This window comes from Euleptes europaea, chromosome 6 (genome assembly GCF_029931775.1).
Source record: "Euleptes europaea isolate rEulEur1 chromosome 6, rEulEur1.hap1, whole genome shotgun sequence".
Taxonomy (NCBI): Eukaryota; Metazoa; Chordata; class Lepidosauria; order Squamata; family Sphaerodactylidae; genus Euleptes; species Euleptes europaea.
The window spans coordinates 78,086,427-78,106,748 of NC_079317.1; the positions used below are offsets into that span (position 1 = coordinate 78,086,427).

At 39.1% G+C, this 20,322-nt stretch overlaps 1 protein-coding gene across 1 annotated transcript in view; it reads right to left on the bottom strand.

Annotated features, from left to right (window-relative positions):
• Positions 1-20,322, bottom strand: part of DCDC1 (doublecortin domain containing 1) — a 336,080-nt gene that overhangs the window by 273,791 nt on the left and 41,967 nt on the right. Inside the window, exons 6-7 of the mRNA XM_056851932.1 lie at positions 17,460-17,553; positions 4,877-5,043 (exon numbers count right to left, since the gene is read on the bottom strand). Of these exons, the coding sequence (XP_056707910.1) occupies positions 4,877-5,043; positions 17,460-17,553 (261 nt within the window). The remainder of the gene's footprint in view (positions 1-4,876; positions 5,044-17,459; positions 17,554-20,322) is intronic.

A 20,322-nucleotide genomic window follows, 5' to 3' on the forward strand; every position in this document is an offset into this window, starting at 1 on the left:
AAAGCTGTAAAAGTTACCCATGTTTCCAATATTATGCTCAGCTATGTCTTGACATAGTCAATTTGCATCTCAAAAAGTTTACAAAACTTTAGTCAGGAAATTTTTAAGAACAGTAATCAACTACAAAACTGCTTCACTAAAACCTTTTGCAACAACATTAAACAATAATATCACGTTTGAACTGCATTCTATGCTTATTAGCAAGCAACTTCATCATATATCTACAGTGTTCTGCATTTAAAAGCGACAATCATCCTAAGTTTAATGTGTAAAGTATCAATACAGAACAACAGTTTTACTCAATCTCCTTAAAAAAAATAAAAACGCCATACGAAGAAACTTTCATAATAATTAATAATGCACAAATTATTCTACCCTATTTACCCGAAAGGACAATTTGTTTTTTCTTCACATGTGCTGTCAAGAAAACGGGGGCATCCCTTACAAGTTACAGTAATTTTTTTAAAAAAAACCTTTTGTGTATAACCTTACACAAAGGTCATCTTCCTTTTCAGGAAATACAGTGAATACTGATAAACTCAGTGTAAGTATTAATATGCAAAGCTCATATCAAGGATAGCCTGTGTAGTAACCATACCACAGTGAGAAGATATCAAACAAGGGATATTATGAAAAGCAGCTGATATCCACTCACAACTGACATGATCTGAGGCAAGTATCTAAGAGCAATGATTTCAAACAAAGGTTGTTAAATAATGTTTTAGCTCGTCTCAAAATGAATGAGCAATTTAAAAAAACACATAGCCTTTGAGCCTTAAAAAGGATTGATTAAATACAGCCAATATTATGCCGGTTGTGAGTGGACATAGTAAACTAATACAGGGAAACTGTTCCAAGCATTAAAAAATTGCATTTAGAAAAACAATTTGCATATAAATTAAAACAGTGGCATTATGATTCCCTTTAATGGTTGCTTTATAATGGATAGAGTCTGAGACTACAGAGACTCCTGCCATTATTATCATAGTAAAATTTAAAGTTTCAAAATATATTTGTTGCTTATTTCAGTTTTTAAAATCTGTGCTCCTTATATACTGCAACGATGAATAATTAATCTCGCTTTGCTTTTACCATTATAAACTAGTTTGCTTAAACTCTTTGGCCTGTAGCTAAACTATATAATTAAAAATATATATTTAAGCTCTGTAACAATTCTTCTGCAGTTCTCATGTTATTGTGGAGATTAGTTTTGGGATGTCTCTGAGAAAGTTGGACTACCGGTAGTTTTATAGGCTAGAAATGGCACATTTTTATTTCTCCTGCAAGAAATACTAATTTTAGTTTCAGTAAATTGAACTGTAATTATTTTTATTCCTCCCCTTCCGAGTCATACAAAATAGCTATAGTGATATCTTTTACTAGATCCACCATTTGCCCTTTTTGTCACCACACCCATGTAGCGAATCTCATTGATCTTAGTGACAGACAGAACTAATTACTTACTACATGATTCTAAAGGAAGAAAATGGTTACGAATCATTAATATCATTTAAAAAGTTATTTCAGCCTTCAATTTCATCCTCCTTTAGCCGTGCTACGAATGTGAATGACAGCTTCCCTGCTTGAAGCAGAGGGAGTGCACAGGCTTCCTCATTCACTGGCAGTACTATGGCCTTTTCACACGTTCCTTCCACAGCAGTGTTTGTCCCCAAACACTGGGGCTCAGCACAATGACATTCCTGTTCAACACCCCCACCAACAACACAACTACATATCAAGAATGCTAATGAGATAAGGCAGACTCCTTGCCTGTGAAGTGTTAACTGCACTCCATGCTTGCATGTTTATACTACTTTCACACTTACTAATGAATTTTAATACTCTTGGCATAGCTTTGAATAATTTCATCTTGCAGGTAACTCTATTTTCAGAAAATAAATTTAAATATACAATACAAAAGTAACAGTATTTGCTGTATTCGTGATTTTTGTGGTTACATAATATACGGGCAAAGCTTAACTTTCATATCTAATTAAATGCACATATCCTGGAAAAGCCAGTTTTGAACATATATGTCTTTTGTAGAGATTTAAGATGCCACCATGTAAAAAACACTTATGGTTCACAAACTTCCCATTCTCAAGTGTGTTCACAGATTTTAGGAAATAATTTTACAGTTTGCAAAGCATATACTTAATCCCATTAATTTAGAATGTTTTCATTTCAAGAGTAAAATTCATTAGAATAGTCTTCATATCTTGAAATAAGAATGATAATAAGACAACCAGAGAGTCACAAGAATCCTTCTTTTAGTATACCCCACATATCTTCAGTAAATGGCAATTAAAGAGTCATACTCCTTATGGATGTGGAGCAGAAAGTGGTTCTTTCTGAACTGAGTTTTTTTTTTAATTTCCCTAAGATCCTTGCATCTAAGAGGGCAAGATACAACAATCTGACAGCAACCTGGAAGCTCAACTACACCTCTATGAGTGCTGTTGCCATTGAAGTCTGTAAATGCTGATACAGATTAAAATTACAGCAAATATTTTAATACAATTATCTGAAGTCTGGAAACGCTGAAACAGATTAAAAATTGCAGCAATTATTTTAATACATTTATCTGCAGTACCCCTCATTCTATTGCACTATATCCTTAATAGGTGCATTGTTTCCTAGGGTTGCCAGGCTTGGCAACCAGTGGGAGATGGGGGGGGGCAGGGACATGGGGGGATGTCTGTGATGGTGTGACATCATGCCTCTCTAGGAATCACGGTTCCTAGAGATTCCTAAAGATGACTTTTTCCTGGAGGTGACATCACACCATCTGCCTGATGGTCATTAAAAAAAAAAAAAAAACCTCTTATGCCACCACTCTGAGTAGCAGCAGGCTCAGAATCCCCCACCCACACTGGAGGGTTAACAACTCTAAGACTGCCCCCATAGTTAGAAGATAAAGGCCAAAAATAATTTCCATGCGTGCAGAGGGAGTCTACAGATTTTCCCACCCAGCTGTAGACCTCTGAACTACACTGGAGAATCCTCTAACCAACACAAGCTGTTGGTGGGAGGCGTGGGGTGCAATAAAGATATGTGGTTGAAAAGGGCCTGCCTGAAAATCCCTGGTTTGTGTGCAGGGTATTGCATTTAGGTATGTGCTTTAGGCCATAACCAGTTTTTTCTTTGTTTTTTTTGTTATATGCCTAGTTTAGGGGAGAGGAGAATGATAGGTCTGAAATGATAACACAGAATAGGTTTGACTAAAGAAAAAGAATTACAACTATGCCAAGCAATTAACATTCTAGTTTTAAAATAATTATTAACATATAGTTATTGAACACAGATTTCAGTGGTATGATGTATTCTTGTTGCAATTGGCAAGGAACATAATGGATCCTATTGGTTAATCCATATGCAACCTTTATAATTTCAAGATGCTTAACATTTGCCTTCTGTACTTGTAAAAATTATAAAGGTGCTTTTTGAAAACAAGTATCAGATTCGCTTTCATAACTTCACCTTGTTACTATTATATGAATCGTAGCTGGAATGTTAAAGAGCAAATTAAATTCCTATCCTTGAATATGTTTTGCTCTAAATTCATGCATTTGTTTTTTAAACATTTTCCAACTTTATATAAAAATGTGTTTCTTTTATGCCTTTGTAATAACAGAAAGCTTTGTCTTTAAGAGATTAGCCATTTAATCATCTCTGTGTTGTGAATCAAAACTGCTGTACAAGTGGGGAAAAACACAATTTAAAAATAAGGGTTCTATGTGTCTTTTTTACATCGTTAAAATGGGCCAAAATTTTCTGAAATATGCCTTACTTTAACTACTGTGCCAAGTTCTATTTTCTTGATTACTTGTTATAGATCATCATCAGTTCAGAATTGAAACAGTCTGCTTTTTCCAAAGAAAATGCTCATTTCTCTTTATGGACCCAACAGCAGGAGGTGCTGTATAAACAGAATGATTGACATTGACTTCTCCCCCCCCCCACTTCCTCCCCCTCCTCATACCGAATGTGATGCATTCATCCTTTAGTGCATGGCCTGAAATCTTTTGTTAATCTTTTCCCCTCAGTTCAAGACACAATCCTTATTTTCATTCTAATCAAGCTTCATGCCTACCATTTCCAAATAATAATTGCAAAATTCAGAATTAGTAATTCTAAAAAGGCATACACATTCTATTTTGATTTTTTTTATTCAGGTCAATCACACTCATATATATTAAACCCAAAACTTTTAAACACATATTCGGATGGTTAAAAAAACATAGGGACACACTGTAAACTGCAGACCAACAAAATAAAATGCACCGTGAATAACATTCATCTAAAAAAAACACTGAAAACAAATTGTTTGTACTGAATATATCATTTATATGTATTTTACATGCCTAATGTCTGACTTGTAAAAAGCTGATGATTACCCCATGAAACAACCATAACTGAACCGAAAAGAAAGGATTCAGTCTTGCTTATATGTACTTGTTTTTACATGTCAATAATTCAATCATAAATAAATATTTCAGGTCTAGCTATTCTAATGATTGTGGAGGGAAACAAAGTGGATTATTAAAGAAAAAAACCCTACAAAAGCCTAACTATTAGTGATCCTATGCAGAATGGCTATATATAATTTCCACATAAGAAGTGCCTCTCCTCTGCACCATGTGCAGCAAGAAAAGATTAGACATATAATGTCCCATACTGAAAGACATACACAATTAGCTCCATTATTGTTGGCGAGATTATAGGAGAAACATTTCACTTACCTATTGAGTGCAAGAGCTCAAGCAATACATGTCACATTTCCTTATGACACAGTGCCAATCACAGCTTTCCCACCAGTAGCACATTTAAAAATGAAGGAAAAAAAGCAGTCTTTTAAAGACTTGGGATAACTCACCTGTTCGCAGTAGTTTTTTGCAGACTTTAATCTTTGGTGCAAGGCCAACAGTACTCCTTGGATATACGTCTTTGCTCCAAAGGGGCTGAAGCCTTCTCCCTTAGAGACCCAAAGAGGTCCATGCAAAGGTGTGATGGAATTTTGCAGGCATTTGTCAAGCAAAGGAACTACACAAGGGAAAGGGGGAAAAATGCATTCTTTTGACCCAGCTGAAACACACAGCTTGCAATGCATCCCCAAACCCAGAACTCTTAACATCTGTTATTTATATCTGACCTGGGTTAAGTCTGAGAAAAACAGATCCTGTGTTTCTAGTGGCCACCATGAAGGATGTATTTATATTGAGACACCCCCAATGTAGACTCATAAGCCTTGTGAGCACACCTGAATAGTTTTGAAGTGTGTCTAACTAGCTGCACAGAGTGTCATGGTGTGCACTGATTGCCTTATCTTCTCATTTATCACAGATGAGTTGGAACCAACCTTGCTGAAATCTACTGGCATTGTCCTGATAAAATTGCAAGATCCATGTTGTTTCAGTGCATAGTTTCCTGTCGACGAGTGTATATATTTATAGATCAAAAATTCTGTACAGCTTATTTTATAAAACTGTTGCATTTTGGCTTTTTCACTGCTAATGTTTAAAACAAACGACTTTTTCAACAAATAAATCTGCTCACTATAGTGTTTTCAACATATAAGGAAAGGCATATGAGACAACTGTATACAAACATTCAGGCATTGCTTTCTCTTTCTACGATCATTTCCTACCAGAAACTGAAATCTTCTAAATGTCAGGCGAGCACAGAAATGTATTTACGTTAGTAAAATCACCATATGCCTCTAATTTTATAGTACAACATATGACAGTTACATTGTCTAGAGAAATCTTATGTTCATTGGCATCAGTAAATCCTGAAGCCCATGTATGTACTTTCCTTCACCTTCTGCTCTGCCTTGTAACTAACAGAGACTATCAGAGAATTACATACTGGGAGTAATTGCAGCTTATTGGCCTATGTATTTCTAATAAGGATGGGTGCACTTCACTGGTTCCACTATGGTAAAACTGCAGAATTTCCTCTAGAATTTGGTAAAAACTAGATGGGCCCCACACCTGAGCGGCTTCCGCACGAGGAAGTGATTATTTGTCCTTTTATGCATGGTCTGTTTCCGCTGGATCTGCTGCTCTCTAACTGCACAGTATTTGCAGTCGAATTCTCAAAACACAATGAACAGGGGCTTTTCCCCCCGAAGAAATTCCAGGAGTACCTTGTAGTCAATTATGCATCCCCAGCAAAAATGCGGAGCTTCTGAACTACGTTTGAGTCCCCCCGCCCGAAAATGCTGCTTTGTAATTGACTGGGGTGTATTTTTTTTTAAAAAGTCACCCGCCCCTGCCAGCCTTGCAGCGGGATTCTTTCATTTGATCAGAACTGAGAGGCCATTTTACTGCCAAAGCAGAGAAGGGTCCAGATCCCCCCCCCCAACCAATTTGTTTCTGGCTATCTCAATGCAGGGGTTATAAGAACATAAAAACACACAGTCATTTGTGACCATTTCATAGTTCCATCGGTAGTCTTGAACTTGCAAAAAAAAAACCTCAAGGGTTCATGCATATAAGAGGAGGGTGGCAAAAGCCCAGTTCCATCCTGCTGAGAACTGAAACAGACCCACATTTGCTGTGAAACTGACCAAATGAGCAGCCACATAGGTCGTTTGTGATTATTTCAGCATTCTCTCAACTGTTCAATCTGAAATGGACCCACACTCACTGTGAAACTGACCAAATAAGCAATCTCATGGTATTCCAGTATTATTCTCTTGCTAGTGCACTCACAAATGGCTTCGAGGGGAGGGGTTGGATGAAGGGGACAGACATGTGGGATGGAGGACATGGGGAGAAAACCCCAAAGTGACAAGTATGCACAAAACCCTGAAGTGACAAGTATGCAGAATCTCACTGCTGGCTTTTGATTTGGGATCAAGGCAGACTTTGAACTTGGGATAAAACAGCACCCGGAAAATGCGGGGGAAACGCAAAGTGAGAGCGAGGTGACTTCTGAAGGTCAGAAAATGCATGCATATGTCAGGGGGTGACTGCGACGGGAACAACCCATGCATAAAAAGCCTCTCTGTAGCTTTCACTGCTGCAAATGTAGAGGCATTTGCAACAGCAGCATCCACACAGCAGCTTCCCCTGCATTTTCCTTGCCCCTGCTCCCCACAGCCACTGTTTCCCTGCCTACACTAGAGGGCTGTTTAAAAAAAAAAAAAAAAAAAAACAGGGATTACTAGATTCTACAGCTCAATAATGCAGCCTGGAGTTTTCCTTTATAATTCTGCAATGAAAAGAAATAGCTGTGAACTTATTTTAGTATATGTGCTGTCGTTGTGAGCCAACATCGCAAATTACAATCTTAGAGCGTCCTTCACATCATTACGCTTTCAAACTATGCCAACAGCTATATTGGCGGGGCGTTACTCTCGAACACCAAGGGATCAACGTGTTTGTATTTGTGGAGGACTTGCCTCATCACATCCTATTTTGCCATTGTATGGAGGACCCAGGGCTAAATTTTTGGTAGGAATATTATCTGATATCAATACACACTCAGATGCAGAGAAAATTATATTTCTGTTATCAGATATTGATGCATATGCATCATATAGAGTCTCTTTGTTTGCTCTTGCAGCAAAGAAAATAAGGTCTAACGTGGTATCAGAATAAGAAGCTATTTTTCTTTTAAATTGAATTTTTTTAGTATATCCCATTATCTATTTAATATTTTACTTGCTAATCTATTATATTTGTATTTTATTTATTTGTTTTAGCAAATTGTGATAGCCTATGGCTATAATGGCTATATACAATTTTAAAAAATCATTCAGAAAACCTTTTTTATTAATGAAAGCTGGCTAATATTTGATTGTGGCATCAGATTATTATAATGATTTATTTACTTATTTTTTGAGGATATTTCTATAGCACCTTTTCAGATTCCTGCACAACGTGGCTCACAATTAAAACTATGTCACAATATTAAAAACAAGCCATTATAAACAACCATTAGACATAAGCAGTATAAAAAACTACCCATAAAACAGAAGCAGAACATTAAAAAGTTGAGAAGATAATTAAAAGCCTGGGGGAAAAGTAGGCGCTAGGTTAGCCTCAAGGAGGAGGGTGTTCCAAAGGTGATGTGCCACTGCAGGAAATGTTGTGTCTCTGCCCATCTCACCTCTAAAGGTAGGGGCACAGAGAGCAGGGCCTGAGAGGCAGATATTAAACGGCAGGCTGGATATTATGGGAAGAGACCGTCCTTTAAGTATCCTGGCCCCAAGCCATTTAGGGCCTTAAAGATAAGAACCAGCACTCTGAATTGAGCCCAGAAACAGGTGGATAACCAGTGCAGATTGTTCAGCACAGGGCTGATACCATCCCTGTAAACAATTTCTGATAGTAGTCTGGATGCCGCATTTTGGGCCATTTGAAGTTTCTGGCCATTTTCAAAGGCAGTCCATGTAAAGTGCATTATAGTAAACTCACTTGGATGCGATCACAGCTCGATCTCTGACACTAGATCAAGCTTTTTGAGCAACAGCCATAACTGGTGAACCATCCAGAGCTGACAAAAGGAACCACATGCCATGCAGGTGACCTGAGCCTCCAACAGTAGGTCACGATCCAGTCACAAGCTATGAACCTCTTCCTTCAGGGGGACTGCATCTTCTTCTAGGACAGGCTGAGTCTACAGTCCCTGACCAGCTTTTCTATTGAAAATCACCTCATTCTTGTCTGGACTGAGCTTCACCCATTGCATTATCTTATTCATACTTCCACAGACCCGCCCAGCTTAGCTGTTAAGGAGGAATAGAGCCAGGTGTAATCCACATATTGATGACAACTCACTGCAAATCTCAAGATGACATATTCCCAGCAGTTTCATGTGTGTGTGTGTAAAGTGCCGTCAAGTCGCAGCCGATTTATGGCGACCCCTTTTGGGGTTTTCATGGCAAGAGACTAACAGAGGTCGTTTGCCAGTGCCTTCCTCTGCACAGCAACGCTGGTATTCCTTGATGGTCTCCCATCCAAATACTAACCAGGGCTGACCCTGCTTAGCTTCTGAGATCCGACGAGATCAGGCTAGCCTGGGCCATTCATGTAGATGATAAAAGTCATGGGGGACAAGACTCTGCAGGACCCCACGGCATAAATGCCATAGGGCCAAGTAGCAGTCCTTCAGCACCACCTTCTGGAGAACCACAGAAGCATAATGCCCCCTACTTCCAGCTCAGCCAGCATCTCCAGAAGGATACCATAGTTAATGGTACTGAAAGCTGCTGACAGGTCCAGGAGAATCAACAGGGATGCACTCCTCCTGCCACTTTCACAGCAAAGGTCATCAGTCAGGGCTACCAAGGCCAATTCCATCCCAAAGCCATGCCTGAATTTAGATTTAAATGTGTATAGATAATCCATCTCCTCCAAGACTGCATGAAGCTGTGAAGCCACCATCTGCTCAAGCAACTTGACCAAGAATGGAACATTAGCCAATGGGCAGTAGTTGCTTGGGTCATTTATGTCCACAGATGCCTTCTTCAGAAAGAATCTCACAATCACCTCTTTCAAAGCAGTCAGTCAACCAACCCATCCTGGCATGATAGTGTTAGCCATGAGAGGCAAGTGTGATGACTGGACATGGTGGGCTGCACACTTCGAAGTACTCTGTCCCCATCATCAGTCCTCACCAAGTGAAAGTCATCCATACAGTTAGCACCAGTGTGCACTCCAATATCATCCTGAGATTGAACCAGTCCAGCTGTGGTGTCTAAGTCATGAGAAATTTCATCTTCAAAATGCATTACATGGGAATCACAGCAGGCTTGTATGCTTTATGGTTCAACATTTTCTGGGGTTTGAGATAAAAGCCCCTTCACAACTCATAAAAGCTCCACTGGATAACATTGTACAGACACAACAGTGATAGAAAAGTAAGCTCACTTCACTGTCATCACTACCACAGTGTGGTGTTCAGTTGCATTTGTTTTTCTTCACTGGTGCTCTGATTGTCTGCCAAAACGTTTCATCATCTGAAGCTCCTCAGTAAACCAAGGGGCATTCTTGACTCCAAGGAAGGAAAGAGAGTGCTCAGGGCACAACACAGCTCATCTTCAGATTCCACAGATCAACTAGGTTACAACAGGAGCACCAACCTTTCTGATCAGAAAATCCCTAAGAGACATCAGGAACCCCTCCGGATTAGTCAGCCTCCTGGGGTGGACCATCCTAATTGTCCCCACGCACTTGCAGAGGTTCTCACTAGATAATGGTTAGTCCATGACGAGGGCAAAGTAGAAAATTCCCCCATTACCAAAGCATGTACCTTATCCCCAGAGAAAAGCAAATCAAGTGTAAGACCTGCTGTATATATAGGTAGCAGAATGTTCTGGGACAGCCCCATGGTTGTCACGGTGGCCATGAAGTCCTGAGATGTTCCTGATAGGGCAGCTTTGACGTGAACACTGAAGTATCAAGGACAACAAACCTCAGTGCCAAGTCCACGATAGTCAGATGGGCAGCAGGGTGGGCACCAACAGAATCCTTATTCTGTCCTGAGTCCCCAGCTTCAGGTATATACACTCAAAACTAGGCCTCTGGCTAACAAAGCATCTGGCAAGTGCCATAGAGGTCTGATAGACCATGGCCATCGCCCCTCCCCATCCACCAAGCCTAGGCTGATGCTGCACAAGAAAGCCTAGGTGGCAAAGCAGAATGAACTGTCATCAGTGGATGGAGGGATTTGCACCAATTCATGGTCCCACTGCATATCTCCATATCTCATATAGGACACTATTTTGAAGCACAATGGAAAGGGGAAAGCAGGAAAGTTCTACTTCATGAGCAAAGCTACATTTTTGCTAAAGTGGAAGGGAACTGGACAAATGCACTACACAATCTTTATTTGTAAAGGTGGATAAAGACATTTAAGGTATAAGCAACTATGATTATTCTGGAAGCAGGCAGCAGAAGTAGCTTATGGGATAATAAGGAGGGTTGAATACTAACAAGAGATAGGAAAATATGTTACCATATAAGCAAGTTATTTAAGATAAAATTTTATATCAAAGAAATAGTCTAAACATAGGAAGAGAGGTACACGGTTTGCAGGGTTTAAGACCCTGTCGATAGGAAGACATACTTATCCACAGGGCATGATAGTGTGTACTGATACATTTTCTCTGCTCAAATAAATAGGACATACAATATACCACAATTAAAACAAAAGTGATTGAGGAAGTTCGCAGCCAAATCAGTCCTTTTATTTAGTGGGAAGATTTTAACCCATTTTGAATAAAATAAAAGGAATAGGGCAATTTTTGTGGAGAGGAGGGAATGGTAGCAACCAAATGTTTTGTCAGAAGTTTGATAAGATGTGGAAACGGTGATAAAGAAGTTGCCACTGATCTACTCTCTGTCCCTAATTTTTTACAAAATGAAGTAGAAATTATCTCATACCTCATATGGTATGCATTGCTGAGACTGACTTCGTTTGGGAAGGCATTGGGTAGGATCCTGCAGAGGTATTATGTTTTTTGTTTTGTTTTTTAATACATTTTATTCATTTTTTAATAGGGGGTACAGAAAAAAGAAGGGAAAGAAACAGATAGGGAAAATTTAACATTTCATTTCATATCTGTGCCCAGGATAACCCGTCAATTTATTCTTACCCTAGAATAAGATCTCTTATAAAAATACAACATTTAACTGATATTCAAAACTCATTGATACTTCATTTCTATTCTATACTTCATCAATCTTTACTAGAGCAATTCCCGACATAAACTTCTACTAATAACTGTATCTGTATTTCCATTATAAAAAGCTAAACCCGACATTAAAAATACAGTAATCCAATCTGTTTGAAATAGCTTTTCAACTTTTGTTTAAGTATAATCCTGATCCCTCATTTCATAAACATGGTTTTATCATGCATATCTATCAAAAAATAATTGCCATCTCTGCTTGTAATCATCAATCAACTTTCTTCAGAGCAGGTTTGTTAGTCTCGACATACTTGCGAACTCGTGCAATTTCGTAATCTATTCTGATAATTCCGGAACATTCTCGGCTTTCCAGTATGTCGCGAACAAAATTCTTGCCACCGTTGTCGCATACTGGAAGAGTTCTCTGTGGATGGATTTTATCTTAGTAGCGATTATCCCAAGCAGCATGTACTTGGCGTTTAAATCAAAGTTTGTATGCAGAGTAGCTTGAATTTCTTTATGTATTAATTTCCAGTACTTCTGAGCCTTTTTGCATGTCCACCATTGGTGAAAAAAAGTTCCTTCTGTTTCCAAACATTTCCAACAATTTGCTTGACTGGATTTGTACATCTTTTGCAAGTCTTTTGGTGCAAAATACCATCTGTAGAACATCTTATACCAGTTTTCTCTTACGGCTTGCGACATCGAAAATTTTACATCAGTCATCACCATTCTTTCCCAAGTTTGCATAGGGATCATCTCTCCAAAGTTCTGCATCCATTTAATCATACCTATCTTAACTTGCTGCAGAGGTATTATGTTAATAGCAGAAGTTTCCTCTTGCTCAAGGAGCCTTTCACTGAAGCATTGATCCACAGGATCTACTCCAAGGAAACCTTTCAACTTTGCTTAAACTTATGAGCTCTGTTCCACAAAGCTAGTTTTAAAACTGCAATATAACAACTTTCTTCTTATTGCCTTCCATTAATTAGCAAGAAACTTGCAGTTCCCATAATTATTGTGGGTTGCCGTAATCACACTTATTATGGCTACCATTAGGGTTGCCAACCTCCAGGTACTAGCTGGAGATCTCCTGCTATTACAACTGATCTCCAGCCGACAGAGATCAATTCACCTGGAGAAAATGGCTGCTTTGGCAATTGGATTCTGTGGCTTGAAGTCCCTCCCCAAACCCTGCCCTCCTCAGGCTCCGCCCCAAAACCTCCCACCAGTGATGAAGAGGGGCCTGGCAACCCTAGCTACCATGTACCTCAGGGCTTGGAGTTTTTGGCCTTCTGGATATATCCCATATCAACCTCTTTGGTTGCTCTCACTGGCATTAATGAAAACAATGTATAAGGATTATTTTCAAAATCCTTGAAAAAATATTTAATTAAGTATTAAGAATCCAGCAAAAGTGAAAGAAACCTTGAAGATTACGCAGTCTTTATCAAATAAAATTAAATAAGTTGTGTAGTGTTTGCTGTTCACGAACAGTAGGAGTTCTCTTTCGAACCACACAATTACTTTAATGCATTCTTCTCGTACTATTTTAGTAAGTTATGCAACTCTGGGGCTTAGAGAAATTGGTGCACAATATTCAAAAGTGTGGTCTGCAGACTCAGCCTAAGTGATGGAGAGAACACATGCTACGTTTAAATGATCCCGACGTATTTTACTCAAACAAAACTAATCTAACAGCTGTTGTGTACTTTTGTTTACGTGTTATATGTCAAATCTTATTGTCCCCAAGGTACTTATGAGAGATGCTTTAGCAGTCATTTTCTTAAATACTGATGCCTACCCGAATTTGGATTTTTCCAGTATTGAACAGAATGACAAGCACACGATTGCTGTACTTAAAGCAATCTTTCACAGCTGCCTTGCTTCTTCACTGATCCCATTAAATTGACGGCATATGCCTGTGGGGTCTGCTGTGTTACAATACTGCTGAACAAGATGCTGATTTGTAAATGCAGTCTAAGAGAACATGGCCATATTGGGGAAGAAACATTTCTTAGGTCATTTGTTGTTGTTGTTTTAGTTTACCTGAGCAACATTAAATTTAGATATTCATCCATTGTAGTCTTTACACGACACCTGGTTATGTTAATTGTTTAGACGTTCGTGAACTCCGACACCCAATGGTAGTAAGTATGAAATCCCTTCCTTTCTAAAATGTAACCTGAGTCATGCCTTTTCTAAAACTGAGCTAAGACGCTGTGCATTAAAAATGCTGGCACATCTTCTGCTTGAGCAAGTGGACCAAAATGGTGTGAATTGTTAATGCCTTGCTGCTTTGGTTCACGGCTTGTGATTGATCATTTGTAACTATATCTACTCCTTGTTCCATGAAATCAAGTATGGAGTAATGGGTTCATCAGATTTTTGGGTTAAATTGAGAGTGAAGAGGTACTGTGTGTGGAAATAAGAGTTGCCATGTTCGGGGCTGGCCTTGTAACAGCATGGAATCTAAAGGCGATATTCAAAACCACTTCACTCATCACACGCTTACTGATTCTGAATAGGGTCCATTTGCAGGGGACATTTGGTAGTTTTCCAATACACTTCATGCCTCTTTCCTACTTCTACCACCCTACTACATACTTTTTGAATAACACACACACACATATATGCGCATGTGTGTATCATCAAAGGTAAAAACAGGACTGAACTTCAAGTTCATTGTCCAGTATTTTTTCACTCTTAGCGCTGGTCTCATCAATGTGTTCAGGCAATTCAGACAACAATTCCATACTGTTATCTTTTTAGAATAATATGTAATGAATTCCTTCTTAGTTCATTTCTTGAAGTTGGTAATACATTTTGATAGCTACCTCAACACGTTAAGTGGTTGTGGAAAGAGTGATATCCAGGATCATGGTAAGTAAAATCACAAAACTTGTGATGGCCTTTAGGAATAAAATCACCGTAGACAAAGTCCACTTAAGGACTTTTAAATTACATTAATCTGAATGGAAAATATGTGAGCGTATTTTCAATGCTGCCATAAAAATCAATGGTACTTAGTAATGCTTTAATTTGGCTGGATCAACTTCATGAAAAGAAGAGCACTATGCTTCTTAAGCTGCTATTTGAATTACAAAAGCTTGTCCACATATTTTGTGACAAGGAACAACCCATATTTGACAAGCATTATCATGATCAATGGCTTTTACAGCTACAACATGATGGTTCACTATACCATCTTGACCTTGCACCTCTACAACAAATAAATTTCCATAATGACAAAGCGTGCCCCAGTACATATGAATTTATCCCACAATTAGTCTTTAATATGCCCCAAGACTGTTGTTTTTAGATCAGACTAAGAATACTAACAATATTATCCCTCTTGGATGTAACCATACACTTGCAGCAGGTTTGCACTTATAATTCTGCACTTACAACCAACTGCCAAGACTTCAAAATACTAAAAAACAAAACAAAACCTGAATCTACAGAAATTTTGAAAACAGAAATAGGCCTGGGCCTCATTATACCATTGCTTGGTAAGAGACAACAGCTAATCTTTTAGTTATAAGAGTGATTCTGAGGATTGTTTTTCCTCTGCAAACCTCAATCGGGGAGGTAACACACTGAGAACAATGTTACAGTTTTTATAGCTTAACCTTTGAATGCCAGTGTGGTGTAGAAGCTAGTGTTAGACTAGGATGTGGGTGAACCAGGTTCAAATCTCAACTGAGCCATGAAGTTTATTGGGTGACTTAAGGCCAGTCACTCATTTTCATCCTCGCCTACTCCATAGGGTTGTTGTAAAGAAAGAATGGAGGGGGCAAGTATGATATATACGCCCTGAGGCCTTTAGAGGCAGGGTGGGATAAAATTTATCAGATAAATGAATAATAAATAAATTATAACTACCACAAAACTTAGAACTTGCAAAATCATGAGACAAACAAGCAAACAATCAGCACCTATTGCTAGGGAGAGAGAGGACACATACATATCCTGTGGGGGCAGGGGGTACTGACTACACAAACAGAGGGACGTCTGCAGTCAAAGCTCCAGCTTGTTGGGGGAGCTTAGGGGAAGGATAGTGCCAGGAGCAAGGGAAAGTATAGTGTCAAACAACATGACCTTGAAGTTAGAGGTGACTTCAACTTCTTCCTTTTTCAAATGGTGGTGGAAGCTACGAGGGGCTCGGCCGTACTCGACTTAATATTAACCAACAGACAAGAGTTGGTAGATGTGGTGAAGGTGGTGGGGATTGTAGGGGGAAGTGACCGTGACCTCATAGAATTCCTTTTGCTGTGGAGGGCTAAGGCAGTTTGTTGCCAGATGTGTAAATTAGATTTTAGTAAGGCAGACTTTAATGAACTCAGAGGCATGATAAGAGTAATTCCATGGGCAAGAATGCTAAAAGGGAAAAGCAAAAGCAAAGGGTGGGCTCTTCTAAAACAAGAGCTCTTACAAGCTCAAGTAGGGGATCCAAGAAGTCCATGTGGATGAATAGAGAACTCCATGATGAGCTAAGGGAAGAAAACACACAGGGAGAAAAGGAAAAGTCAGAAAGAAGTAAAAGCTAGTCCTAAATATTTGCATCTCTTCTTCCATAGAAAACAGGCAGGGCAAGCCCACTAAGCTCTATTAGCTGCCCTTGGACACTAAGGGAAGAAGACGTCATTTGCCTGTACAGAGGCATTGCTGCCCCATGCTTTAGTCCTTCCATTGGGACCGCTCCAACTATGTGTTCTGGATCATAGAAGGGGGTAACATTTTACATTTATAAAGGTTTCTTAACCATACTGGAATAATTCTGCTCATTTTTCAAACATTTATACATTCAAAAATTAATTCTGTGAGCAAGACAGCCCTGGCAATGAAGTGACATAACCACAGCGACCACACACCTCAAAGGGATGAGAAGGCGTGAGTTCAGCAACAGTGCATGTTCAGCAACAGGGTGGATGAAGTCAGCAGAGGGTGGAGTCTATCCACTGTACTGCACTGCACAGATTGGGCAAAAGCTATAGCCATTTCATTGGTGTAATTAACTCCTGGTTTCCAGGGAACAAGAATGTGCCCTTGAGACAAAGTTTACTGATCTGGAGAAGGTAAGTAGACAGGTCATCTGCTACCAAGCAGAAGAAAAGCGTTGAAGGGTTTGGAACATCTTCCCTATGAGAAAAGGATACATTTATTACAGATTTTCAGTTTAGAGAAAAGACAAGTAAAGGTGGAACATGATTAGGTTTAGAAAACTGTATGAGATTAAGAAAATGGATAGAAAGAACCCAATGAAGTTGATGGGTGGTAGATTCAAGACAGACAAAAGGAAAGCATCTGTGAAATTCACTTCCACAGAATGTAGTCACATTCACTAGTTTTAAAATGTCCTAAGACAAATTTATGGAGCACAGCCATTGGTTGACCTATTAGCCACTATGACTAAATGGAATCATTAATATATAGATTAAATACAGGGGAGCCAGAATGCACCCGTTTTACTCCTTTACAAGTTGGAATAACGTTAATTAGGGAACCAGATATTCCCACTCTAATTTGGGCATATGTATCTGTGTGGCGCTCACACAAAAGCAAGCTCCCAACTTTGGAGGTAGTAACCCTCTGTTGGAAGTACTGGGGGAGATCAATAGGTTGATGTCTTGGCATCCATGCCCAGGTTATAGGCCTTCTGGGGCCACTACATGAAATAAGATGTTGGACTACACAAACTATTAGTCTGATCCAGAATACCTGTTTGTATGTTCTTAACCAGCTGATTCAGGTCATTTATTAAGCGGTGTTAGGGTATTTTTAAGAATCAAAAGAATGTATAAATGTTACTTACCATTCATGAGATCTTCAATTTTTTCTCCATGCATATTGTACACATTCTTAGCTGGCAAAGTAAGGTTCAGTCGCATGGTGCAAATATCTAAAAACTGGGAAAAAAATCTTATTAAACTCTCATAACTTCTAAAAACTTTATTTAATTAAATCAAAAGTTTATCCATTTGCTTTTTTTCAGAGGTGCTGTAATAATCCCCTCAGCTCCTTGTCTACATTGATTCATGGCTTTTTACGGCTGTTCATACCCATAGTTTCTGCTTTGTAGCTTCAATAATACCAATCACCCCCTTTGTCCTTCCTCAAATTATCCCAACCAATCAGGAATCATGTAGCAAATGTAATGACCAATGTTATGCAATCAAATTGGTGTAAGTGACACCATAATATGGTGGCAATGAAAATCAAATGAGATAGAAGACGTTTCCTGCATTGTGTACTGCCCTTAGTCTGAATGGAAAACACATTTGGCTCCTATCTGATATAACCTCTGAAAATTTTCAGGTGATTTTTTGCCACTGCCAAAACCTTTTGCAAAAAGAATTCTCTTGTTGGTTCATTAATGAAGTATACTTTGCCTTCCATTTAATCATTTTTGTCATTTCATGTCAAAAACTCAGAGTTTGGTCATGGTAAGTTAAAAAAATGTCTGTTCCAGGTAAATTGATGGAAAACATTACTGAGGACAGAATTGTCAAGCATATCGAAGGGCAAGCCCTGCTAAGCAAAACCCAACATGGCTTCTGTAAAGTAGGTCCTGTCTCACTAACCTTTTTAGAGTTTTTTGAAAGTGTTAATAAGCATGCGGACAGGAATGAGCCTGTGGACATTGTGTATTTGGATTTCCAAAAAGGCTTTTGAGAAAGTCCCCCAAAGACTGCTAAGCAAACTTCATAGTCATGGAATAAGAGGACAAGTCCTCTTATGGATTGAGAGCTAACCGAAAAATAGGAAGCAGAGAGTAGGAATCAATGGTCAGTCCTCACAATGGAGGGATGTGAGCAGTGGGGTCCCTCAGGGGTCTGTGTTGGGACCGGTGCTTTTCAACCTGTTCATCAGTGACCTGGAGTTGGGGGTGAACAGTGCAGTGGCCAAGTTTGCAGATTACACCAAATTATTTAGGATGGTTAAAACAAAAACGGACTGTGAAGAGCTCCAAAAGGATCTCTTCAAACTGGAGGAATGAGTATTAAAATGGCAAATGAGATTCAATGTGAGCAAGTGTAAAGTGATGCATATTGGGGCAAAAAATCCCAACTTCACATATACACTGATGGCATCTGTGCTGGCAGCAACAGACCAAGAAAGGGATCTTGGGGTGGTAGTGGGTAGCTCAATGAAGATGTAAACCCAGTGAGAGGGTGCTGTGAAAAAGGCAAATTCCACACTGACCATAATTAGACAAGGAATAGAGAATAAAACTTTTGCTTTCATACCGCCCTTGTACAAATCTATGGTGAGACCACACTTGGAATACTGTGTACAGTTCTGGTCACCACACCTAAAAAAAGGATATTGCAACGTTTGAGAGGGTGCAGAAAAGAGCAACCAAAATTATCAGGGGTCTAGAGCAAATGCCCTATAAAACACTTAAGGCTGTTCAGCTTGAAAAGAAGGCAGTTAAGGGGAGACATGATATAGGTCTATAAAATTATGCATGGTATGGAGAGAGATGATAGGGAGAAACTTTTCTCCTTCTCTCATAATACTAGAATGTGGGGTCATCTGCTGAAGCTGGTAAAAATGATAAAATAAAGTATTTCTTCATACAAAGCATAGTTAAATTGTGGAACTCCCTGCCCCAGGATGTGGTGATGGCTGCCAACTTGGAAGGCTTTAAGAGGGGAGTGGACATATTCATAGAGGAGAGGGTTATTCATGGCTACTAGTAAAAATGGATACTAGTCAAAATGCATACCTATTCTCTCCAGTATCAGAGGAGCATGCCTATTATATTAGGTGCTGTGGAACATAGGCAGGATAATGATGCTGCTGTTGTCTTGTTTGTAGGCTTCCTAGAGGCACCTAGTTGGCTACTGTTAACAGGCTGCTGGACTTGATGGATCTTGGTCTGATTCAGCATGGTTTTTCTTATGTTCTTAAAAGAGAGGCAAGCTGCTATTGCTTCCTTCATATCTCCCCACCTTTCCCAGATGGCACATTGAAGAAAGCACCTATTCCTCAACTATTCTGACCACAACAGTCTAACTCTGTCACCCCTTCTTCCTCCAACGTATTTATCTTACTGTTTTCTTCTTTTTGTTCTTTAACAATTTAAAAACAAACAGGAAAAATATGCTCTTGGTCCTCATACCTCTTTTCAAATTGCTACAAGCCAAACCACAGAAAAGCTATGCATTCCTAATGTACACAGTGATACAAGAAATTACTCACACTGGATCATCTAGATTCAGATCCTATGCCTGGATCTATTTCTGGGAAGCAGTGTGGAAGAAGTGGGTTGTCTCCTATCGGGGAACATACCGGAATTTACAACAAATACTCTTTGAAACTAGTGTCACAAGGACGTCAGAAGGAATTCCATGCATTTCCTTCCCACATGCATGATTCTACCATTCTAACAAAGTAGAATTTTCTAGAATCCTGGCAGATTCCTCTGCTTGGTGCACCTGGTGACCAATTGGTGCTGCATATTATAATCTGGTGTTCCCATACTGGTCTTAAGATCAGTCTGCAAAGCAGTATTCAGGACAATTCAGATTGTGAAGCAATCTGAATAAAACAATTCCAGACCACAGATAGAATAGCCCTATTAAAAACTAATTCAAAACACTGCAATGCACTATGGTGCCTGTCCAGTGATTCTGGGAAGTGACCGCATGTGTCTTATACTGTCTATAGCT